A 26680-nucleotide genomic window follows, 5' to 3' on the forward strand; every position below is an offset into this window, starting at 1 on the left:
TGCTTGTTAATCATCATAATATTTCACATTCATAACATAACACATAACATAACATACTTCAAGCTGTATTTCTGCCTTATTGGTGTGACAACATGTACATGTTTAACTTCGTAATGTGTGACCAATAATTTTACTGTCTTTTTGTCATGTGTAATTCCACTCATAATTCATTCCTGCTATAGAAGAAGGTGCTTATGTTAAATGTTCTTCTTTCACTTCTGCGTGTGTCAAGAACTCAGTGTTGAAAATATTGTTTCATTGCATTTTGTGTTCATTCCTCATACAATTGTATGTCATATTTTCATTTATACCCACCTTATTGTTGCTCAAGCTGTAACTTAGTCGCTAAGGAAATATTTTTCATACTAAGTTGTTTTACAGTATGATGTCTGTGTAGCAAATCACTGTGCTATGGTGTAAGTTAGATGTACCACATACCTTTATTACTGTTGACTTCACTGTTTCTTCTTTATTCTTCACTGCTTCTTTGGTATGTTCATTTTCACAATTAATTACGATTCATGTATCATCATACTTCGCTTTCCACACTCATACAATCATTCATTCTGAGACTTAAAACTATATAATCTATTCTTTCTTACATCACCTTCGTGGCCCTCTCCTAGGTGCCCTGTAATATTAATCTTCATATTCATTAACGTATACCCATATAATTGTTTATTAAAAATCTTCCACATAAATCTCCATTTATACCAATGTATTCCTATGGGGTTCTCACACTAGCACCACCTCCCTATTTATTTCTTCCCACAGATATAAATAAACTCCTATTACTCTAATACACTTTCATTCTCTTCCTAGTTTCATACCATTTATTTCTCTGTATTGCTTTTTAAACGTACAGTACTCACCTCATTTTGTTTAAGTTCATCTAATTATGTTGTGTGCATATTGGTTGGTTTTCGTATTTAATTAGCTCATCTCCCGCATGTTGAACGATCCATGTTCACAGTTTTATTTTGCAGCTTATACTTTTTCTGTAAGGTATCATGTAATAAATAGCAACTAACAAAAGTGAGTTCTGTAATAGCAAATTTGTGAGTATGTATTATCCTTGTGCATCAAGCTCGCTACTTCTAATGTTGTTTGTAAAGAAGTGTAGTTCTTAAAGGCACCCCTGCTCCTCTTCACCAAATCTTGTACGATATGTTATTTCATAGTTCACATCTCAGTCACACACATTTTTCTATGTGTATATTTCATTCTACCTTTCACATCATCACTACTTATTTGTTGTATGCAAGTTGCTTAGTTCTTAAGTTCTGTGGTAATCACTTTCTTTTGAGTGGACATGTTGTTACTTCTCTTTTAAACTGGTCTTAATCCTGTTGTGTATAGTCAGACTGGTAATAACCTGTGTATATTCTCTTCTACTTTGAATACTTATAATTATTTTTAACTATGTACATTCAATAGCCTGTGTTAAGTTCAAAAATTTAGCATATTCTACGCTCCTTATAGTTTACTTGCGTCAATGTGCTCCTTTTCTTAAAACTATGTATGCTTAACTTAATGATATAGTCTTAAAATTAGTGCTCTTTACAGTATAGTCTCCAACTTGGGAATAAATATCTCTAATTCATTTTGTTTGTTTAACTGATTTACGTCATAGTAATCAGCTCCTGTTTTGTCCGGTTGGCTGCGTGCCGTGAATGCCGATTCGCTTAAATTCTAAAATGGTTTCTGTCGCTGTGTGCAGTGTGTCTTTGCACATCTTAGAGGGGACATTGAACTGAACCTTGCTTTTTGCATACTCTACCCCTACAATCAGCTGTTAGCCGCTTCTCATATAATTATTAATGTATGTTCTGCTTTAAGCGCGGCTGCGCGTCTCATTACGCTTCACCGCTCAGGACTCTCTCTTAAAGCTCATGCGCTGTGAATCACTTTCTTTTCAATCACTTATGTTTAAGTTTTTTTTCGTCTGATGTAGTGTAACTATGCCATCTAATGGTTTTCACTCGTTCAGTATTGTGGATAATTTCTTCTGTTCTTGTTGTATATTCAGTGTTTCCTTAAGGAATATCAAAAGGTTTCCTTTGCTTCTATGGATATTTAAGTCTTAAGAAAGGACAATACCAAAATTACAAGGATAATTTCTATTCACTAGGTTGCATGTTAGATAGTAGAAGAGAATTGAACATTCCTTATTGGCTAAACAGGATAGTAGAAGAGGGAGAGGGTACTAGAAATATAAGTAGGTAATATGTTTGGGCTCCTATATTGCTCACAATGGAGCAAAGTGGAACAGCTTCCTTATGTATCGTAGGCAGACCATAAAGTCATGGTGAAACTGGCACTCATACTCTTATACTGTTTTTAAGATGTTCAGGAAACTGGCTGGGGCTGAGGAGGGCAGATGTTTTCTGTTGTAGTGCATCAGTTTGATCTTTCTGGAGATGATGAGTCCTGCATTAAATCCATCATCGTGCCAATGCAATACGTTGCAGGCAGAAGGACAGTAACATTGCCCTTGTCAACAGGTAAAATTACTATTTCTGTGTATTCTGTTAAGGAACAGAGTGCATTTCTTTCTTCAGTGTTGATGCACTGCTTCTGCTTGGTTGTGAGCATCCTTGTTGTTGTTGTTGTTGTGGTCTTCAGTCCTGAGACTGGTTTGATGCAGCTCTCCATGCTACTCTATCCTGTGCAAGCTTCTTCATCTCCCAGTACCTACTGCAACCTACATCCTTCTGAATCTGCTTAGTGTATTGATCTCTTGGTCTCCCTCTACGATTTTTACCCTCCACGCTGCCCTCCAATGCTAAATTTGTGATCCCTCGATGCCTCAGAACATGTCCTACCAACCGATCCCTTCTTCTAGTCAAGTTGTGCCACAAACTTCTCTTCTCCCCAATCCTATTCAATACCTCCTCATTAGTTACGTGATCTACCCACCTTATCTTCAGCATTCTTCTGTAGCACCACATTTCGAAAGCTTCTATTCTCTTCTTGTCCAAACTAGTTATCGTCCATGTCTCACTTCCATACATGGCTACACTCCATACAAATACTTTCAGAAACGACTTCCTGACACCTAAATCTATATTCGATGTTAACAAATTTCTCTTCTTGAGAAACGCTTTCCTTGCCATTGCCAGTCTACATTTTATATCCTCTCTACTTCGACCATCATCGGTTATTTTACTCCCTAAATAGCAAAACTCCTTTACTACATGTTATGGCCTTATTTCTTCAGCAGTCTCACTGGGAAGTTTCAAGACACCTTGCTCAATGCCACATGACAAAATTGTTGTTGGGCAAGGGCTTTGGAGTGGGTGCAAAATTAATTCCTTCTCCAACACTGATATTGCAGCATCACTCAGTTGTTTGTTTGTAAAATTAAACACAGTGTATCTGCATAGTTTGTGTTCTTGTGATAATTGGCATGAAAGGCAATGGAACTTGGAAGTCTGACACACAGTGGTCTGCTGCTGCATCCCGTTCAAAAGCGACCACATAGATCTGTTCACCCACTCCCAGGAATCCACTGACAGGCGCAATGAGATATTCAGCTGAAGTGAAAGCAAGCTCATAGAGACTATCTAATTCTTGTCTTATATAAGGATTCTTTCTCTCATCAATACACTCCAGGTTCATTGTTTAATCCTTTTAGTGGCCACAGAATCTATATAATGAGTAAACTTGGCAAATGTCATTATAGTTTGCTAGTCCAAACATCTCAATAAAAATGTGAGAGAGCACAACAGACTGCTTCTCTTGTTGTCGAGTTTGTGAAAATCACTTACTCTATTGACCATCCCCTCCTCACAGAGGTACCAGATGTACTGTTTGAGACTTTCCTGATGTAATAACTGCCTGAGTGGTTCCAGAGCATTATATTGGGTAATGTTGTGAAAGCTACATAATATTTCAATGAGAGAGCTGCTCATCATCTTCAGAGGCTTGCTGATGTGTTGGTACAGTGGCTCGCCAGTATATGCACTGGCTCTCTAGAAAAGTGCAGGAACCAAGGGGAGGGGGTCTATAACATTGTCATAGACAAATCATGAAGGATGATGGCTTCCAGTGTCCCCTGCTGGAGAAACGGGCTTTAGTCTTCACATGCATGATGTGGGAAAAGTGCAGCTGCAAATTGTGGTCCACTACCTATGTGAGCAGCATGTTGGCACTCAGTTTAAGTTTCCAGACTCTGATACTCCCCATCTGTGGTGACTCAGATTTGTTCGTTTGTGGCTGACGATGCCTTAGTAATGCCAGTGGTGTTTCCCATACCTCGCTACTAAGTTGAGATCCGTTGTCACTTAATACATATTTCAACTGCTTCTTTAATGATGGAGTCCCAATACTTGGAGGCACATGGAAAGATTTTTGTCTCTCTGTAGTTCATGCTATGTCCTGTATCAAGACAGTGTTCAGCAACAGCAGAATTCTCAGGCCGACCCAATCTGCTGTGACATCTGTTTTCAGTGCATCTATTTTTAACAGTATTACATGCGTGGCCTCATATGATTTCCCACACTGGCAAGGGATTTTTTATATGCCTGGTCTTCTTAGACCTAGGTTGGCACCAGCGAGCCACTGAACCAACACTTCAATAAGCGCCTGAAGATCATAATCAGCTGTCTCATTGTGCAGCTTTCACAACACTATCCAATGCAATGACCTTGAACCTCTGCAGCAATCCAAATTAATGTTTCTGTAAGCTGTAAATATCTGAACTGACTGAAACATTTGTGGACATAATTATTAGAATACTGGAAAATATTTGTAACAGTAGAAATAGATGCAAACTAACAGATAAGTATAAGACTCTTTGATCTTGTTGTGGCCACCTTAAACTAGGTGCTCAAAGTAATGGAACAACTGGGTTTGTTAGTTAATGGTTGTTTTGATATCTTTCTGTTTCTTTTTATTTCTGTTTGACTTTTCAAGGATTACTTTCTAGTTTCACATTTTGTTCTTAGATACAAGTTTTGTTTCCATAGTAATATGTTATTTTTAATGTTAAATGGAATTTTAATTTTTGGTTTATTCAAAATTTTGAAATAGCAAGAAAGTGAAAAGTTAAGCAATAGACAACATGAAATGATCACAGCTCAAGTGCCCTGATTGGAAAGGTTTTTATTATTCATTTTTTTCACTTTATCTCTCCATTGTTTTCAGTTATCTGTGCTCACAACATGTCAAAGCAATGATTATGTTATTCTTAAGCCAGTGCAGTATTGTGTAGTGGTCCTTAATACTTTGCATTTTTAGAAATGGTGTTTATCTTCTTTGATTTAATTATCATATTCCTCACTGACAATTGCTTTATGGATTATGTATTTACAGTGTTTCTCTGCTCTTGAATTGTTAGTTGTAACTTAAAATGTAGACAAGAAAACAATTTTGCTTGTACGCAATTCATAGTCTGTGCTAGAATTTTCCAATTCCATCACAAGATTGCTGTTTCCAAGAAATTTTAATCAAAATTGCTATTCCTCACAGAGACAGCAGCAGACACATATTACAATACATGATAACCATTGTTACTTTACTATATTGTTCTACTGTGTATCGCAGTGTAGACAAATTATATTTTGAATATTTCCTCAGTAATCTCATCTTCATTAAAATCGATTTCAAATCCATAATAATCTTCTAAAAGGACATCTCTTGAGTATTATAATAAACATCACACACACTTTCAAAAAATTAAATACAACATACAATTTATTTATTGAGCATGTTCATGATTTCCCAGCGCATGGACTGATTCTTTAGATTTTAAACATACAGTTATAGATACTTCATTTATTGTACTGTATTTCAGTGGCATGACATCCTCCCACCTTCAGAGTGAGCTGACCAAGTGAAGGTAGTGAATATGATATGACCATTTAAAAATGAGGGATGCTTCAAGCCACGTGCTTCCATAGGTTTTCATTCTTAGAATATTTTTATGTGCTGGGTAGCAAATATGTGTACATGAATTTTTGTAAGTAGCTAAGGAATGGAAACTGCAGTCATAAGCTAGAAACATGCAGATACATTTATGCAACAATGGAACTGGTACTGTACAGATGTCATTGAGAGGCTATCGAAGCTTGACTGTTATTGTTAATCCTGATAGTTGTTTTAGCTTTGACAAGTCATGGAATCCTGTCCTTAGTTCTCAAAAACATCATGATAGGGACTTTTGAGCAGAAACCAGACAAGAAACAAAACCAAGCTAATGGTTACTTTATGCATTTTTAATTTACTGGTCATCTATCCACTTTTTCTGCGGTAATCTTATCTTACTACCTCTTTCATTGAGCCCTGTATTTCAATTTATGCCACTGTCTTTAAAACTTGACATTTGACAAGGATAATTCTGTCAGAATGTAAACAATAGGATAAAGGAGACAACTTACTGAGTAACAGATGTGTCGAGTCAACACACACACACACACACACACACACACACACACACACACGTGCATCTAATTGTGACAGCTGAGCACACAATTCCAAAATTGCAATTCAGTAGGTGAACTGGGGCTGTCATTGTGTTGGGTGGGATGGGTGGAATGAGAAAAAGGCTGGAAGCAGAAGGGGCTTCGGATAGTTAACTAGTGGCTCAGAGGAAGTCAGCAGACATGCAGGATGGAATGTGGGAGTGAGAGCAGGCAAATGAATGAGCTAGGGATGTGATGCACATGTACCAGAGTCAGTGAGATGCAATGAGGGAGTGACAGGATGAAGGACTGGAAGGAGAACGGTTATGGGGAATTTGGGTTAGTGGAAACTGAAGCTAGAAGGATTGCAAGTACAACTTCCATGTATGTAGTTCAGGAAAGCTAGTGCTGGAGGGAAGTACCCAAATGGCAAGGGTTGTGAAGCATCTTGTACTCAGCAGCATGGCATGGATTGCAAAGTAGCCATTGGAAATGAGCATGTTGTGCCATTGGTGAGTCAGCTTTTTTCTTGGTCACAGTTTGGCACTGGCCACTCATTCTGGTGGACAGCTGGTATTACAAACACATATAACACAATACACTAATTGCAAGAGGGCTAATAATATGACACAGTTGCTTTCACATATGAACCTGCTTCTGATAAATCTGTGCCAAGATTTGAGGAGGATGTCTTTGTGGATGAATCAGGCATGTCTTGCACCTGGGTCTTACACAAGGAGTGGACTGGCATAGGGATTGATCAGGATCTTGTGTAGGTCAAGTGGATGGTGGAATACCACTGTAGGATGGGTGGGAAGGATTTTGGGCATGATGTCCCTCATTTTCAGGCATAATGATAAACAATCAAAGCAAGGATATGATTCAATTGCTCCAGTCCAAGGTGATACTGGGTGATGAGGGGGGCACTCCTTTACAGCTGATTCTTGTGGGTAGTGGAAGGATTAAGGGGTCTATGAGGATACGGCATGGGAAATCTGTTACAATGTTTGGGGAGTAGTACCTGTCACCCAGTATAAGCCTGGACTGGATCAACTGAACAGTGTCCCTGGTTGGGGCTTTGATTATATATCAGCATCCTCAAAAAATGGGACATCCTACCCAAGATCCTTCCCTGTCCTCCTAAAATGGTATTTTATTGCCCACCCAATCTACACAACATCCTGGTCCATCCCACTGCCACTCCCAGTCCCAGCCCCTTGGTGTGGGGATCATTTTCCTCTGGAAGACCCAGGTGCAAGATCTTACCCATTCAACCACCCTTTGCATCCTACTTCAGTCCGTCACAGGCTTATTCTATCTCATGAGGGCAGGGTCGCCTGTGAAAGTAGCCATGTTATACACCAGCTCAGCCGCAGTTACTGCTAAGCATTCTGTGTGTGCATGATCTCCAGGCAGCTAGTACAGATTCCTAATGTGAAATAATTTAGGTGAAGATAAGTGGTAAAGATGGATCGAATATAGTCATCAGGTGATTTTGTAGACACCCATTCTTAGGGGCAGTAGTAGTGGAATATTAGAGAGGAAAACTGGAGAAGATTTCCTGTGAATTCTTTGGTCATTTTATAGTATTAGGTAGATATTTATTTTTCCATCTGTCACTGACAGGAGATCCAAAACAACTTGGCATAGACCAGGGAATCAGTAGTCATGAGGCCAGTACACCTTCACTGAAAATGGCTGTAAATAGGAATGTAGAGAAAGGTAGGAAGATTTTTTGCTTAGCAGCCATGACAAAAAACAGATTTTGGATTGTCTGAGTGGTCAACACAAAAATTCATCTCCAAGACCAAAAATGTTGAGCACAGATGGACAAAGTTCAAAAGTATTGTACAATATGTCCTGACTGATATGTGCCGTTAAAGTTGTGAGAGTTGGGAAAGACCCACTTTGGTTTGACAACCATGTTAGAAAGCTATTACAAAAGCGAAGAGAGTCTGACTGTGGAGCTATTGGACCAAAACCTCACAGACAAACAAAGACTTAACAAAAGCAGAATTAGTGTGAAGAAAGCCATGCATGAAACATTTAAGGAGTAGAAAAGTAATATTCTGCCTACAGACTTGGCGGAAAATTCTAAGCAGTTTTGGTCTTAAGTTAAATCAGTAAACAGATTGAACCCATTTGTCCATACACTCTGTGACCTTAATTACATCAAAACAGAGGATGACAGAGATCAATTCAAAATACCGGTGCTGAATACTTCTTACAAAAATGTTTCAATGAGGAAGATTTGTTCTGTGATTCCTCACTTAAATCATCACACAAATGTCAGAGCGTCAGATATTGACATAAATGACCATTGATTAGAAAAGCAATTAAAATTGCACAACAGAGGAAATGCCATTGGACCTAATGGGATGCCAATACGATTTTACATAGAGTATGCAAAATAATGGATTCAGTTCCACGCTGCCACCCAATGATCAAGATAAGAGTGTAGCTGTGCCACTGTACTGATGAGTTTCTAGCAGCAATGTACTGTAGGTCACTGGAAGAGTGAAGCATTGCTAGTGATTGGAAAAAAAAAGCAGATGTCATTCTCATTTTCAAGAAGGGTCATTGAACGTGTGCACAAAATTCTGATGTTGATCTGTTGTAAAATTTTATAACATGTTGTATGCTCATTATGGGGTGTTCAAAAAGTCTCTCCACAGTGCCGTATGACTGTTAGCCACGCGTGCCGTATGATTCTTCACCTGCACAACGATACTGCAGTGATACTCTGTACCCATTCATAGGAGAACTTGTGTTAAGTGAAATACTGAATGGTTATTTTCAACAAGATGGTGCAACCGTGCATACAGCTCGTGTTTCAGTGTCACTGCTTGCTGATGTTTTTGGTGATCGCATAATTTCACAGGGACTTTGGCCTCCATGTTTGCCTGACCTAACACCACCTGACTTTTTCTGCTGGGGTGCAGTGAAAGAAACTGTGTATAAAAACCGCCCAAAATCCATTGATGAATTGAAAACTGCAATATCCACTTTCACTGCTTCTGTTACAGAAGAAATGTTACAGATTGTGTTAGGAAACATGATGACATGAATTTAATTGTGTATTCAAAACAGGGGGGACACTTTCAACATTTAATCTGAAAATTTGTAAGTAAACTTGAATATTCAATAAATTAATAACTTGTATTTCACTGAGTTTGGTTTCAGTACATTCACTGCGGCATATGGCACGCACGGCTAACAATCATATGTCACTGCGGAGAGACTTTTTGAACACCCCGTATTATGACATTCCTGGAGACTGAAGATCACCTCTGTAGGAGTGAACAGGTTTCAGAAACAATGATCACATGAAATTCAGCTCACCCTCTTCATCCACGAGGCTCAAAGAAAGATAGATAGTGGCACCCAGGTTCATGCCAAGTCCCTTGTCTTCTAGAAGACATTGGATTCAGTTCCACACTGCCACCCAATGATCAAGATAAGAGTGTAGCTGTGCCATTGTACTGATGAGTTTCTAGCAAACAGAACACAGTATATCATTCTCAGTGGAGAGAAATCTTCAGACATAAAAATAACTTTACACAAATCCCAAGAAATTGTTGAAGTACAGTTACTTTTCATGATATATGCTGATGTCCAAAATTAAAGCAACAAACAGAAATTTTACAAGGTTGCTTTTATTTTGCCACAGAACAGTATAAACATGTGATGGTAAAGTAGCAACAATGTAAAGAATACAGAATGTAAATAAGTGCAACATACATAACAATAAACAAATATGTTCTTCGATCCATCCAACTTAACGGATTTGCACACACATTCCGACAACTGGTTAATGTGCTCAGTGTGGCATGTGACCACCTCTGGCAGAAATTCAGACCTGACAATGATGGGGCATTCTGAAAACGATGTCATCAATATCATGTTGAGACAGTAACACCCTGCTTAGCTGCTCACAAGTCTTGGAGAATGGCTTGGATGCTGACATGACGCAATTTATCTGCTTAGTGCATCCCAGGCATGCTCTATGGGATTCAAATTGCGAGAGTGAATAGTCTGTGCTCTGCATGCATGCACTATATTATGTTTACAAGAAAACACCAACCACCTGTGCTTTATGAGGTGGAGCATTATCGTCCATCAATACGAAGTCTGGGCCCTCAGCACCTCGCAACAACACCGTGAAGTCCAAAGATCTTGTCATGATACCAGACAGCAGTTAAATCTTGCCAGTTCACCTGTACAATTCCATGAAGAGGTGTTCGAGTGGTCAACATAATTTTGGCCCACACAATTTAGATCTTTCTTGATAGTGGTCTTTTTCCACAGTGTTTGGGAACGAAAATCATGAAAATCATGTTCCTTATTCCCTCCACATGTGAATCCATTGAGAATTGCTCTCCATACCATCGGGACTCCTCTGTGAAAAGAACATTGACCCACTGTTCAAGCATCCAGGTGGCATGTTGATGACTCCACTCTAGATGTTTCTTTTGTGAAGACGCATCAGAGCTACGCATACAGCTGGTCACCAACAATAAGGGCCATTCTGCTGAAGCATCCTGTACACAGTTTGCCCCATTACAACATGTCCAGTGGATGCTGTTGTGTCAGATGCCAGTTGCCGTGCAGTACCAAGGTGGTACCGCCATGCCCTTACAGCCAAATAATAGTCCTCTTTTCCATGCAGAACATGATTTTATGGACATCTGTTGATAGTTTGTATCATGAATTAGACACAGGATGGGGGAAATAGAGGTTTGTTGCTTTAATTTTGGACACCAGTGTATACAAATGACCTAGTGGATAACATTGGAATTCCCTGAGGCGTTATGCGGGTGGTGCTATTACATACAAAGAAGTTGCAACACTAGAAAATTGTGCCGAAATGCAGTAGGGCCTGTAGAGGATTAACATGTGATGCAATGATCAGCAGTTTATCAACATAAACAAATGTAACATTTTGTGTATAAACAGGCAAAAATATCCATTATTATACGATTGCAGAACAATTACTGGAAGCAGTCACATCCATAAAATATCAAGTAGTAATCATGGTTTAAAGTGAAACAAACACACAAACCTTATCAGTGGTATGGCAGTTGCCTGGCTGAAGTCTGATTGAAGAATCCACATGAACTGTAATCTATTCACAAACAAGGTAGGGTGCAAACCTCTGTTTGACCAGTACCTGCATATTGCTCATCTGTCCAGAATCATTACAGGACAGGATTTATAGAGAAATAGAGAAGATCGAAAGAGCAGCAGCACGTTTCATTAGAAGTTCATTGAGTCAGCATAAAAGCATCATGGAGACGCTGGCCAACTTTGGTGGCCGACATAGTAAGAGAGACGTTCTGCATTATGATGTGGCTTACTGTTAAAATTCTGACATTCCTAGAAGAGTCAATCAGTATATTGCTTGCTCCTGTGTATATTTTGAAAATAGACCAGGAATATAAAATTAGAGATTCCATTCTTCCCTTGAGGCATTTGCAACTGAAACAGGAAAAGGGAGAATTGACTGTGGTACACAAAGTTCCCTCCATCACACTGCATAAGGTGACTTCCATTGTATAGATGTAGATGTATGTGTAGAACATTGCATGACTCATTCTTGAATATTGGTCAAGTGTTTTGGCTCAAACCAAGTAAGGTTAAAGGAAGACATCGCACCAGTTCAGAGACTGCAGCTGGATTTGTTACTTGTAGCATTGATAAACACACTACTATTATGGAAATGGTCTGTGAACTCAAATGGAAATCCCCAGAGGGAAAAAGACATTCTTTTCATGAAAAACTATTGAAAAAGTTTGCAACAGACTGCAGAATGATTTCATTGCTATCATTGTACACTTCAATTAAGGATAGCAAATACTAGATAAGGGAAATCAGAGCTTATATTGGAAGGACATAGACAGTCATTTTCCCCTCACTCTGTTTGTGAGTAGAATAGGAAGCAGTGATAAAGATACCTTCAGCAAGGTACAGTATGGTGGCTTTGCGGAGTATGTATGTAGATGTAAATAGTGATAGCAATATGTGAAACCCCACATGTTGTGTATTAATTAACATGTGTTCACTGCCCAGCTTTCTAAATCAATGTGAGTGCATGAATGGACATAAAAACCAACCAGTTACTTTATAGCTGAATATGGTCTACAGCATGACTCAAGGTGGCCAAATACTTGCTCTCTTACAGGGGCCATTTTTACCCCTTCAACTAGCACCAGCTGAACTCAGGAGATGGGAACTTGCTCGTGAACATGTTCTCACATCTGTCATTTTTCTTGACTTCTGTTCAAACTCCCTCCCCACACTATTTCTATCTTCGGTAAGATTTCTGCATTTACTCAATTTGTTAATCAATTGATATCTCCCCTAAGGAATGAATAGTTCTCATAGCTAGAAATAGATTTTCTTCTACTTTTTTGTTTCTGTCTTCTTTATTAAAATTTGCCTTATAATATTTAATATCACTTAACACTTCATCACCTTATCTTCCTGTTACGTTAGATGGCTGCCTGTAAGAAATATTGAAGTACTTACCTCATGGGAATATGGAAAGCAGTATGTTCATCTGATGGCTTTGTAAAGGTTGAAAATTCACAAATAAAATTTTGGCTGAAGACCTTTTTGAACAACCCAGAGCAGAATGTTACGTATGTGAATAAGACTAGGCCTATTTTAGAAGAGAATAGTAAATATATGTGCAGGGATTTAATTTCTGTTTCCTTTTATAAACGTGAATTGTTTTTCAACTAATATACAGAAATGACTTCATTCTGTTTACATTTTTAAGATCTGAATTGAAACCTGTCACAATTGTTTCAGGTGTTGCAAGATTTTCAGAACATTTATGGTCCAGAGCTGAAGTCTATTATCAGTGATCCTGCACAAATTGATGCAGTTGTGAAACGTGTTGAAGCACTTGTGGTACCAATTGAGGAAGTTGACTTTGATATCTTTAGTGATAAGAATGAAGTTAATTGGCAAGACATAATGACTAGGTAAGTGAAAGAATTTTTCCATCTTTTACAGAGTCTTTTTAAACAAATATAGGGAAATTAATTTGGTGAAAATAACTAAATAAATCTCGGGTGAACAGCCTGGTGTGAGTGTACAAAGGACACAATATTTTGGCACTCGACCTTGTTGCCATCGTCAGGTGTGCTGATGTACTGCCAAGGGATGACAGGCATGAGGTATATATCAGATTCCCCTTTTCCTCCATTGGGCGCTACCTCCGCCGTCCATGCCGTGGGCACTCTCTCGGCCGTCCATGCTGGGGTTCATGGGAGTTCCCTCATAGATCCATGCCCAGGGAGGTTTGCTGGTGGTGTTTTGGAGGTTCCTCCCCCTGCCCTCGAAGTCAGTACATTCTGGAATATTTCTATCTTCTCCTTAATCTGGGTAATGGTTGGTTCCCAAGCTTGGTTAAGGGAAGAGCCGCTGTCAATATTCTGTTCAGGTTTTCTTACTCTGATCTCTGTAGCTTCTTTGATGATACAGCTCCAGTATTTTGAAATCTGTATTAGGACCATGATCTTGTCATAATCCACGCCACAAAGTTCTGACAGGCAATGCTCGGTGATTGCCGACTTATTAGGCTGTTGCAATCTCATGTTCCGTTGGTGTTCATGGCATTGGTGCGAATTGTCTCACCTATATATTCCTTGCCACATTGGCACAGTATTTTGTAAACCCCCTGATTTACATAAACCAAGGTCATCCTTAACACTGCCAAGAAGTGCTCTGGTTTTAGCTGGAGGGCAGAAGATGGTTTTCACTTGATATTTTGCATAAAATCCCCACAAAATGCAATGAATGCCATGGCTGTGTTTTCCTCAGTTTCTTCTTTAGTTTCTGCCAGTAGGGTTGTGAGTGCCAGACATAGAGCATCCCGGATTTGCCTTTCCTTATAACCATTCCTCAGAAACATGGAATTCAGATGGGCTGATTCTTGTTGGAGGCTGTCCTCATCAGAGAGGGCGTGAGCTCTGTGTACAAGAGTTTTTCGCACGCCATTCTTCTGAGGAGGGTGGTGGCAGCTATCCGCGTGTAGTTATAAGTTGGTGTGAGTTTTCTTTCTATACACGCTGTGCCTCAACTTGCCATCATCTTGTCTTTTGACAAGAACATCCAAGAAGGTTAGCATCCCATCTGATTCTACCTCCATGGTGAACTTGATATTCTCGTGTCTTGACTAGAGATGTGCGAGAAAGTCCGTCAGTTTGCCTCTTCCATGTGGCAAAATAACAATCGTGTCGTCCACATATTTGAAGAAACAGGTAGGTTTTAGATTCGCTGACTCCAAGGCTTCTTCCTCGAAATGTTCCACATACATGTTAGCCACGATGGGTGAGAGAGGACTCCCCATAGCAACACCTTCAGTCTGCTGGTAGTAGTCACTGTCAAATAGAAAATATGTTGTTGTTAGAAGATGTGTGAACAGATCGGTGGTTTTCTCATCAAATTTCCGACTGATGAGTTCCAGAGATTCAGGTAACGGAACCCTAATAAACAGGGAAGCCACATCGAAGCTCACAAATATGTCAGATTCCTTAATCGTGAGGTGGTTGATGCATCCCAAGAAATTCAAAGAGTTACGGATGTGGTGTGGGTATGTCCCCACATGCGGGCTGAGCAGCTCGTTGAGGTACTTGGCGAGAGGCTACATCGGGACACCAATATTGCTGACAATAGGACATAACGGTAAGCTGTACAGCCTCAGAGGAACAGGGTCTTTAGGTTGTAACTTCTTTGTGACCTCTTCAGGGATCCCGGAATCTTTTAGAAGCGCCAAAACCTACCTGTTTCTTCAGATACATGGATGACACATTTGTTATTTGGCCACGTGGAAGAGGTAAGCTGTCGAAATTTCTCGCATATCTCAACTCAAGACACGAGAATATCAAGTTCACCATGGAGGTAGAATCAGATGGGATGCTCCCCATCTTGGATGTTCTTGTCAAAAGACGAGATGACGGCAAGTTGGGACACAGAGTGTATAGAAATAAAACTCACACCAACTTATACCTACAGCAGATAGCTGCCACCACCCTACTTAAAAGAACGGCATGCGAAAAACTCTTGTACACAGAGCTCACGCCCTCTCTGATAAGGACAGCCTCCAACAAGAAATGGTCCATCTGAAGTCCGTGTTTCTGAGGAATGGTTATAAGGAAAGGCAAATTCGGGATGCTCTACGTCTGACACAACTGGTGGAAACTAATGAAGAACCTGAGGAAAACACAGCCATGGCATTCATTCCATTTTGTGGGGCCTTATTGGGAAAAGCTGGGTGCATTTTATGTAAATATCAAGCAAAAACTGTCTTCTGCTCTCCAGCTAATACCAGAGCACTTCTTGGCAATGTTAAGGACAACCTTGGTTTATGTAAAACAGGGGTTTACAAAATACTGTGCCAATGTGGCAAGGAATACATAGGTCAGACAATTACGCCATGAACACCAACGGAACATGAGACTGCAACAGCCTAATAAATCGGTAATCACTGAGCCTTGCCTGTCAGAACTTCATGGCGTGGATTATGACAGGTCTCAGGCAGTTATGTGACCCTGTGCTGCTGCTGTAAGTCACGGGAGCACGCCGCTTGGCTATATAGAATCAGCACAGTAAATTAAGTTAAAGTGTGGACATGAGAGAAGGACCTGTTTTGTTTCAATGTGTCCATGGCCACACCACGAATGTAAGGATTCCATTTGTCTATATTTGTATCAATATAGAGTGTACAACTTCTCACTGTGGAATAATGTACCACTTACAGCCATGTAACAATGTCTCAGAAAATGGCTATGAAAATGTACTAACCAACAGGATCCTTAGATGAGTGTCACAGGTATCAATGGCTATCAGTTTCAAACCCAGCAGGAATTACTGCAAGTACATCTCCGCCTGTTTCTGAGCAAACATTGTGACGAAAAGTGTTGGCAATGGACATTTGGAATTGGGTCCCTTGTAAAAGGCCATTCTTACAGCTGCACATACAGCTACATGCTTTCAGTTGACTGAACAACGCAGAAACTGGACAGTAGATGACAAGAGGTGTGTAGTGTGACTCAACAAGTCATGATTTTGTGTCTTATTAAATGGTAGGAGGTGTTGACTTCACCGACAGCCCAGTAAGAGATTTAATCTACAGTGTGCATGAAGTGTGAATATCTAACAATAGTTGTTTCTGCTATGTTATGAGAATGTTTTTCCTACCATGACGTAGACCCAGTTGTTCAGGTTGCCATGAACATGAACCAGGATGTTCATTTCAACATTCTTTGGTGACCAGGTGTTGCACATTCTTTTACATCTTCATCATGATTAAGCTGTGAACATTTCCATCTTCCAAGGTGACAGCAGCCATGCTCACTGGAAAGCATCCATACTTTCCTGGTTTGATGAACACTCAGGCACCCTATGGCCCCTTGACTGACCTGATCTCAGTCCCACAGGATATGGCTGGAAATATTTGGAATGATAAGTGAAACATAGCATTCGACATCCCTATTCTTTTGTACAGACTATGGGACCTAGTCATTAATGAATAGCTTTGGCTGGATATGTCATAACTGCAGAATGTTGTAGACACTCTTTCTTGCTGAAATGGAACCATTATTAGGGCTATGTATGATGTTACATGGCAGTAATGTAATGTTACTGGGGTGACATTTTTTTGGCTGGTGTGTTTAAATACAATTCTATTTTTACCAAAATAAATTTGTTTATGTGTTGCTGAAAATTTTTCTCTGACTAAAGTGTCAACACACACACACACATTCAGTGACATCCCAATTTGTTTATAAGTGTAAACACACACACTCAACCATCAGCAGGAAATGTAATGCTCATTTTCTTTAGGGGTGCAAAAGGGTAATTTTGTTGCACTACATAAGAAGGGGATTAACAATCACTAGCAATTAATACTCAAATCTGATACAAAATCATCTTTGCACTGCAATCAGGAGTAAGCAATGAAAAACTCTTGACTGTTGGTATTTTGTTGCAACACAACAATGTTCATCTCCATACTGTCTCTTCAACCACAGCAGTGAAACAGGATGTGAAGTTTGAATGCCATGAACAACTGCCTTATTCACCAGACCTTATACTAGCTGATTTTCATGTGTTTGGATGGCTCAAAAAAGTGCTGGGAAGTAGGCATTTCAGAAGTAAAGAAGAGCTCAGAACCATGGTTCACAAGCCGCTGCATTTACTTGTAAAATAATGTGTCCTCAGAGTCTTTCATGGCAGCTTGACTGAATAAAATCTTCTCAGTTTTCACGCAGCATCGTTTTGAATAAAATTATGGAGCTTTTGATGGCCATCTCCGCCATCATCACCAATCGTCACCAGAAGAAAAACCACTGACTGCTGGGGGTGGTACAGTTTTCTGCTTATATAGCTATGATTGTGGTCTCTGGCACCAGTCAGAGAGAGCCGAAACGACACACGCATGGAAGATTGTTGGGCAGTTCATAGCAGCTCCATGGTTCTACACCTGATGATGATAGCAGACACGGTCATTGAAAGCTCAAGAACTTTATTTGAATTGACGCAGCTTGAAAACTTGAGAAGGTTTTATTCATGCAAAACAATGCTTTTCATGAAGTACCCATGCACTTTCAACTAGGCCTACATGGAAAAAATTAATCTGTAATATTTCTTTGTTATCTCATTTTTTAATAATAAATAATTAAGATTTTTATGTAACACGCCCTTGCACATGCTATAGAAGCAAACATTGACAAATCCTTAGGAAGCAATTGTTATTTCAGCCTAAAATTTTTTGAGTAAGCACAAGACATGAATCACTTAATTAGGTTTTTACACTGTTATCTGTGTGAGTGTGCACACTGTTTTAACATGTGTAGTATTCACATTATATCTACTTATGTAGGCGTACAACTATATTCATTAACAAGTTACCATTGTTTTGATCTAATGATCGTGTATCACAAGCTATGTGACAATAAAGATACTATTCCATTCCATGTACTAAAAGTTACATGTTAATGATTGTTTGTCCATTTAGGTCAGGGTGAAGATTAGGTAGTGTTCTTCAATTACAAAGGTTTATAGGGTTAAAAAAAGGTATTCATGTACTATATTCTCAGTGACAGCTTGGCCATTTTTCCTAATTTTTTTCATTATTCCTGTTATTAACAGGCTGATGAACATAATGTACTGTTACTGCTGTTTATGTTAAAGTTGTTTACATACAATAAACACAGGATCCCCTCTGAGAAATCAATGTAAGCAAAGAAGATCAGAGAATCTGGCGTGAGGCAGTATTGGTGGGGTTGGTTGTTTGTTCTCTTCATTTGTAGCTGGACTGACTAACATTCATGCCACTCACTCAGAGATAAGGCCAAATGGAACATTCGTGTGGGTAACTAGAAAACATTTGAATTACTGTCCTCTTGATGGCATTACAGTCAAAGTGCCACAAAATAATTATATTTTCTGGAACATGAACACAAATAGAGAAAGCATTGGCTACAGGACAATTATAAGATTTATGTGCAGTTAACCAGAACTGATTTTAAAAATGTTTGGCATTTAGGCAAGCACTTTACAAAATTAAACTAACAGCACATTGCACCTGCTGTGATTGTCATCAGCTCCTGATAACGAATCTAAAGCTGTCAGTAAGTTGGTTGAAAATAAGTTATTTACCAATGCAGTATTGTATGATGTAGATACAATTATAAACTGTGATACAGCTTATTAATTCCAAAACTGAATGTACTATACCTAAAAAAATAATGAAAATAGTCCCAAACGGTCTTTAGGATAATGTCTTCATGTTAAAACACACACTTCAAATTTGAAGTGTGTAGCTGTTGTTTGCAGTGGTCCTGAAGTTTACAAAATAATGTTGAACATTTTGAAAAATACTTTATGCAATTAAATCAAATTTTATGTTATTTACTCGTGTATTTATCTGCACTGAATGTCATGGAAAGTTCTAAGGGCTGTATGTCAATTGCTCTGATGTGTTGTTGGACAAATGCTCTCAGCAAGCTACATACTATACCTAGTCAGGGTTTACCATACAGTGTGGGAATGCCCTGTGCCCTATGCACACAGTACTCATGAACACCTCATCTGCATATCAGTCCATACACATTTCCTCCCATCAATCCATATATAATTTTGTGCAATTATTATTATTACCTTTATTACCAACTCTATGTCATTCACCAGCCACAGCTGGACAGACAGTGTCAAGATACATCATCATCAAAATACATGAAAACAACTCTACTATGATAGTAATTTAATACCGCAAGACATATTTAAGTTATAAATTAGATTACAATAATATCACAACTATAAAATAGATACAAGTATATAATGAAATTAAATATAGTGGTTGCTGTTGGAGTCATGGAACTGAGCTGCAGCTCAAGTAAACACTATGCTATTACTAGAGAAGAATTCTTCAATATTGTAGAAGGGTTGCTCTTGTAGCTTGCACAAAATAGTAATTTTAAACTGCTCCCATGGTAAAGACTGAATGTGATCAGGTAGAGCATTAATCAGTTTTAGGGCCACCATTGGGAAGCTGTTTTGTGTCTCTGCTAATTGACACCTTGGCATGTCGATACTGTATTTGTTGCTGTATTTATAAACATCATTTCTCTTTCTGTAAATATCATGGTTACTCTTTATGTGGAAGAGGCAGTTCAATATATACTGGCTGTAAACAGTCAGAACTCCTAACCTGGTGAAAATTGGTTTACAGTGGTTGTTTTTTTGCCTGAAGTAATGATCCTCATTGATTTCTTTTGCAGTAAAAGCACATTCTTGCAGCCTGCAGAATGGCCCCACAACAACAGCCCATAACTGATGTGAATGTGGAACATTGCATAGTACACAGTTAAGAAGGTACTGTTCTGGTACTATACTTTTCAGTTTCTTCAAGAGGGCACAGGACCCATGAAAGTTTGGAACATACATGTTTGGTGTGCTGTTTGCCAGGTTAATTTGGTATCAATGAGAAAGCCCAGAAGTTTAACATCTGCTGTGTTACCCAGTGCTCCAGTATTGCTGAGGCTGCATATCATCCTCTTAGTTTTTTCTTCATTAATTTTCATTTTGTTCATGATAAACCAGGCCTTAGCTTCATTGAACAAGACTTCTGCTTGTTGGACTGCCTGTTCAAAATTCTCTCCTTTTGAGAACAAGGTTGTATCATCCACAAACTGCAAGGTGTGCCCATTGGAGCCTATGTCATTTACGAAGATAAGGAACAGCAGGGGCCCTATTACCGATCCCTGTGGCACACCATGCTGTAGCTTCTTCTCACCTGAACCAGCTCCTTGCACGGAGACAATCTGTCGTCTGTTTCTCAGGTAGGATTCAAGAGTTTGCAGGACAGATCCCCCTACACCATACGTTTTTAGCTTTCTGAATAGGGCCTTATGTGGGATGCAGTCAAATGCCTTACTAAGGTCACAAAGTACTAGTGCTATAGACTTTTTGTCTTCAAAACCCTGACTTATGTTTGTAAATAAGTCAAGTACAGCTGTTGTTGACCTGCCCTTCTGAAAGCCATGTTGCACGTCATAAAAGAGACTATTTCCTTCAGAGTAACTTAATAGTTGTTCTTTCATTATCGATTCCATCACCTTCGCTAGTACTGGTATTATAGATATGGGACTGTAACTTGATACTTCATGTGGACTGCCTTTTTTGTAAACAGGCACTGTGCGTGCTACTTTCAGGAACAAAATTGAGTATTGTTTTTGAAGCAGTTATATTAAACAAGAAAAACATTATGAAATTACTTGCACTTTGAATGCTTTTAATTACAAAATATTCCAGCTCTGATTACAGTCCATCTTCAGGAGAAACTTTGCAATTAATCCTATCTTCAGTTTTTCCAAAAATTTATACAGAATAATAGCAGACTTGAGTTACACTTAAGTGAATGATTTTTAAACTTCTGCCACAGCTTTTTATTTATTTAAATTTGAATTATTTAATAAGGTTATTGTAGGGTCATTGTAAATTTTGGTGACAAACGTGTCAGTAAATTAGCCTTTTCTACCTGTTTTCATTCACTGCTTTCACATGGTATCATAGTTTTTGGTAATTCATCGTTAAGAGAAAAAGTATTCATTGCACAAAAGCATCCAATCAGAATAATAGCTGGAGCCCATCCAAGGTCACCATGCAGACATTTATTTAAGGAAATCAGGATATTCACAGTACCTTCACAATACATATATTCACTTATCAAATTTAATATTAATAGAGACTTAATTATATGCATAATAAAAACCTTAAAATAAGCATTCAAAATGCTTAAAAATGCATGTAAATTGTCGAAATATGGAAAATCAAATAATAATAAAAAATGGTAGTTACTGCATGCATTATATCTCAAAGTCAAAACTGTGCATATCAGTTATGAGGAAGAGTGCTAGCCATGCAAAAAATCAGTATATTTAGAATGCTGATAGTTTCTGAATGCTTTCTGGTAGCAGTTAGGAAGGGGCGTTTCTGGGATTATTTTCTAAATATTTGCGAAATGGGGACACATACCATATTTCAAGAATTGTTCCTTCTTTGCTATTATTCTTGGTAACAAGCAGATGTGATGCAAGTGAATGACAGTGAAACAATCAATATGTACAGTACCAACTTCGAGATATATTGCACACAGATGGGCATCCTCAAAAACTCCATAATATTTATTTAGAAAACAACATACAACATGAATTTTTTTGGACAGCATTAACTGTTAATTAATACTATTGGACCAAAGCATCATTTAGAATTTCTTATACATTTTTCCACTATTTTAAACATAAATGACCCAGTACTGTTCCAAATGTTTGGTAGTAAGATCATGTCTTCGATCACTCAGAACGTTCTTATAAGCAGAAAAGGACTGTTCTTTAGCAACTGAGGTAATTGGGCAGTATTTGAATTTGAGTGCTACATTGGCACTTATTGTTTCTGGTAAAAGTTCACCTGTCCCATTAATAAAACTATCAGTTTGGCACAAGGGTTCAAAGCTTGGGTTATTGTTAAATATGTTTTCAAGCTTTAGTTTAACTTTTCTTGGGAATACCTCTGGCAATGAGGAGTTTTACTTTTAATCCATAATTTTTGAGTGTGTTGTTCCAGTCATTAAGTTTCTTCTGTGCTTCAGCTTCTGTCTCTCAGCACACTATCAAATCATCAGCAAAAACCAGGGCATTTGGTTCACTGACTATTTTCTTAAAAGTTGTGTGATCTTGTCCATTACTATTAAAAACAGTAGTGGTGATAGGGTACAACCTTGTAGGATACCTCTCTTCGTTTCAAACCATACTGATTGTCCGTTGCCTATCTGGACACAGCTGTAATACTTTTGGTATACCATCTTGACTTTATCAATTAGGTACTTTGGCACCTTTAGGTCTTCCAAACGTTCCCATAACCTGTTTCGGGGAACATTGTTGTATGGTTTGTCAATGTCCACAAATACAGTCATAAGATTTCTTCCATATTCCCAGTACTTTTCTATCAGCATTCTTGCTGCAAATATAAGATCCATAGTACCTCAGTCTTTCCTGAATCCAAGCTGTTTTTCCGAAAGTAAAAGTTCTACTATCTTCATAATTCTCATTTCTATGATCTTTTATAACAGCTTCATGGCGTGTGACAGCAGTGTGATGCCTCCATAATTTCCACATTTTCGTCAATTGCCCCTTTTGAACAGAGAGATGATGACTCCTTTACTCCAATGTTCTGAGATTTTGCCAAGTCATACAAAAGTCAAACATATTTTTTGTTTAAGAGATAATATCAAACTTGTCACAATATGTAAAAACGCTGAGTTACATACGATCTTTCTTAGGTTAGTGCAGCCATGTTTCAATAAAAAAGTGAAAAAACTCTTATATATCTTATATACATATTTATCTCATTATCGCTTTGAAGAGGTGCAGAAGTCAGGTTTTATATAACACTCATGTTATTTAATATTTTGAATAATATATACAGATTAGTTGTTCCAACTAAGAAATTTTTCAATTTGCTGAAAGAAATTGGTCACAGATAAATTCTTTAATTTCTTTCTAAAGTGAGCTTTATTGTTAGGTGACTTCTTATGGCTGGTGACAAGTTATTGAAAATGTGATTTCTTGAATAGCGGGTATCTTACAGGAACAATGTGAGTGAGTAAACCTTTGTGTAGATTCTTATTTCAGTATTGATTCCATGACCTGAGCTGAGATATACAAGGTGTGTTCAAAAAGAAACCGAACTTTTACTGTATCAACTTTATTGCTTATTGTACATTTTATTAACTGTCCCCTTCAAAATTGTTCCCTCTACTAGCAATACTGTGTTACCATCATTTCTTCCAGTTTTGGAATGCCTCCTGGGATGGTGCGCAGTTTCTCATCTCATTGTACTGTATCTATTCTGTAATTTTGGAAGCGATGTCCTTTCAATGTGTTTTTCAGTTTGGGAAACACAAAAACGTCTGCTGGGGCTAGGTCCAGGGAATAGGGTGGACAGGGCACAACGGGAATGTGGTGTTTTGATAGAGAGCTGCAAACAAGGAATGACGTGTGAACTGGCACATTGCCATGATGCAAGATCCTACTCTGGTTTTCCCACAATTCAAGCTTCTTCCTATGCACAGCATCCCTCATGTGCACTAGGATTTCCTGATAGACTTTTTTCTTTACCACCTGACCACATAGCACAAATTAATGTTGGATAATGCCTTTGTCATCAAAAAACACAACCAACATCACCTTGGTATTTGACTGACTCGTGAGCTTTTTTTGAACAAGGTGACCTTTTGCTCACCCACTGCGACAACTGCATCTCATTTCAGCATCACAGCCATACACCCATGTCTCATCACCTGCTATGATGTTCTTAAGAAAGTCTTCATTGTCATTAACAGTGGCAAACAGTTTGTCACACATTTCAAGATTGGTCTGTTTCTGATTTTCAGTCATCAAACACACTATGAATTTTTCACTGATGTGACGCATCTCAAGTTTTTCACTCAGAAGTCGATGATCTGATCCTATGCTGATGCCCAACTTCTCAGAAACTTCGTGAACAGTTAAATGACGATTCCATGAATCATAGCATCAACACTATCCACGTGGCCATCATCTGTTGATGCGGAAGGATGTCCAGACTTGGCATCATCACAGACCAACATTCTGCCCTGTTGAAAACGTTTATGCCACTTGTAGCACTGTGTGTGACTCATACATTCCTTCTGATAAGCTTGGGTAATCGTTGTAAATGTCTTAGTGAAAGTTTTGCCAAGTTTGTCACAGAATTTCACACAAACGTGTTCTTCAATCCCCTTCATTGCAATAATCTGACGAGCAGGCTGTAAGCATGCTTACTTCAGCAGCTGTGGTTCATTTGCTGTCTTTAAGGAATGTTCATGGATTCACACCATAAATCATTCATATTATGTGCGTCTGGACTCAGAAAATTTTAGCTTGGCTTGATGAGTTACCCTAGAAAATGGGCCCATATAACATAATGGAATCAAAGAAATCATAGTATACTAGCTTTTTTATTTAAATATCTCATATCTGTGACAGTATCCACTGTGCAAATAAAAGTTTGTTTAGGCACTTTGGCAGTTCTGTGGTAGACTCCTCCCAACTGAATTGATTGTTGTTGTTGTTGTGGTCTTCAGTCCTGAGACTGGTTTGATGCAGTTCTCCATGCTACTCTATCCTGTGCAAGCTTCTTCATCTCCCAGTACCTACTGCAACCTACATCCTTCTGATCTGCTAAGTGTATTCAATTCTTGGTCTCACCCTACGATTTTTACCCTCCCCACTGCCCTCCAGTACTAAATTGGTAATCCCTTGATGCCTCAGAACATGTCCTACCAACCGATCCCTTCTTCTAGACAAGCTGTGCCACAAACTCCTCTTCTCCCCAATTCTATTCAATACCTCCTTATTAGTTATGTGATCTACCCATCTAATCTTCAGCATTCTTCTGTAGCACCACATTTTGAAAGCTTATATTCTCTTCTTGCCTAAACTATTTATCGTCCATGTTTCACTTTCATACATGGCTACACTCCATACAAATACTTTCAGAAACGACTTCCTGACACTTAAATCAATACTTGAAGTTAACAAATTTCTCTTCTTCAGAAACGCTTTCCTTGCCATTGCCAGTCTACATTTTATATCCTCTCTACTTTGACCATCATCAGTTATTTTGCTCCCCAAATAGCAAAACTCCTTTTCTACTTTAAGTGTCTCACTTCCTAATCTAATTCCCTCAGCATCACCCGACTTAATCCAACTACATTCCATTATCCTCGTTTTGCTTTTGTTGATGTTCATCTTATACCCTCCGTTCAACTGCTCTTCCAAGTCCTTTGCTTTCTCTGACAGAATTACAATGTCATCGGCGAACATCAAAGTTTTTATTTCTTCTCCATGGATTTTAATACCTACTTCAAATTTTTCTTTTGTTTCCTTTACTGCTTGCTCAATATACAGATTGAATAGCATTGGGGAGAGGCTACAACTCTGTCTCACTCCCTTCCCAAACACTGCTTCTCTTTCATGTCCCTCGACTCTTATAACTGCCATCTGGTTTCTGTACAAATTGTAAATAGCCTTTCGCTCCCTGTATTTTACCCCTGCCACCTTCAGAATTTGAAAGAGAGTATTCCAGTCAACATTGTCAAAAGCTTTTTCTAAGTCTACAAATGCTATATACGTAGGTTTGCCTTCCCTTAATCTTTCTTCTAAGATAAGTCGTAGGGGCAGTATTGCCTCGCGTGTTCCAACATTTCTACGGAATCCAAACTGATCTTCCCCGAGGTCGGCTTCTACTAGTTTTTCCATTCGTCAGTAAAGAATTCGTGTCAGTATTTTGCAGCTGTGGCTTATTAAACTAATAGTTCAGTAATTTTCACATCTGTCAACATCTGCTTTCTTTGGGATTGGAATTATTATATTCTTCTTGAAGTCTGAGGGTATTTCACCTGTCTCGTACATCTTGCTCACCAGGTGGTAGAGTTTTGTCAGGACTGGCTCTCCCAAGGCCGTCAGAAGTTCTAATGGAATGTTGTCTACTCCCGGGGCCTTGTTTCGACTCAGGTCTTTCAGTGCTCTGTCAAACTCTTCATGCAGTATCGTATCTCCCATTTCATCTTCATCGACATCCTCTTCCATTTCCATAATATTGTCCTCAAGTACATCGCCCTTGTATAGACCCTCTATATACTCCTTCCACTTTCTGCTTTCCCTTCTTTGCTTAGAACTGGG

General features: G+C 38.7%; 1 protein-coding gene across 1 annotated transcript in view; it reads left to right on the forward strand.

Moving 5' to 3' along the window:
- The window catches only part of LOC126088334 (dynein axonemal heavy chain 10-like), a 199743-nt gene that overhangs the window by 15604 nt on the left and 157459 nt on the right, over nt 1–26680 (forward strand). Inside the window, exon 2 of the mRNA XM_049906468.1 lies at nt 13218–13393. Coding sequence (XP_049762425.1) covers nt 13218–13393 — 176 coding nt within the window. The remainder of the gene's footprint in view (nt 1–13217; nt 13394–26680) is intronic.

Source organism: Schistocerca cancellata, chromosome 6 (genome assembly GCF_023864275.1).
Source record: "Schistocerca cancellata isolate TAMUIC-IGC-003103 chromosome 6, iqSchCanc2.1, whole genome shotgun sequence".
NCBI lineage: Eukaryota > Metazoa > Arthropoda > Insecta > Orthoptera > Acrididae > Schistocerca > Schistocerca cancellata.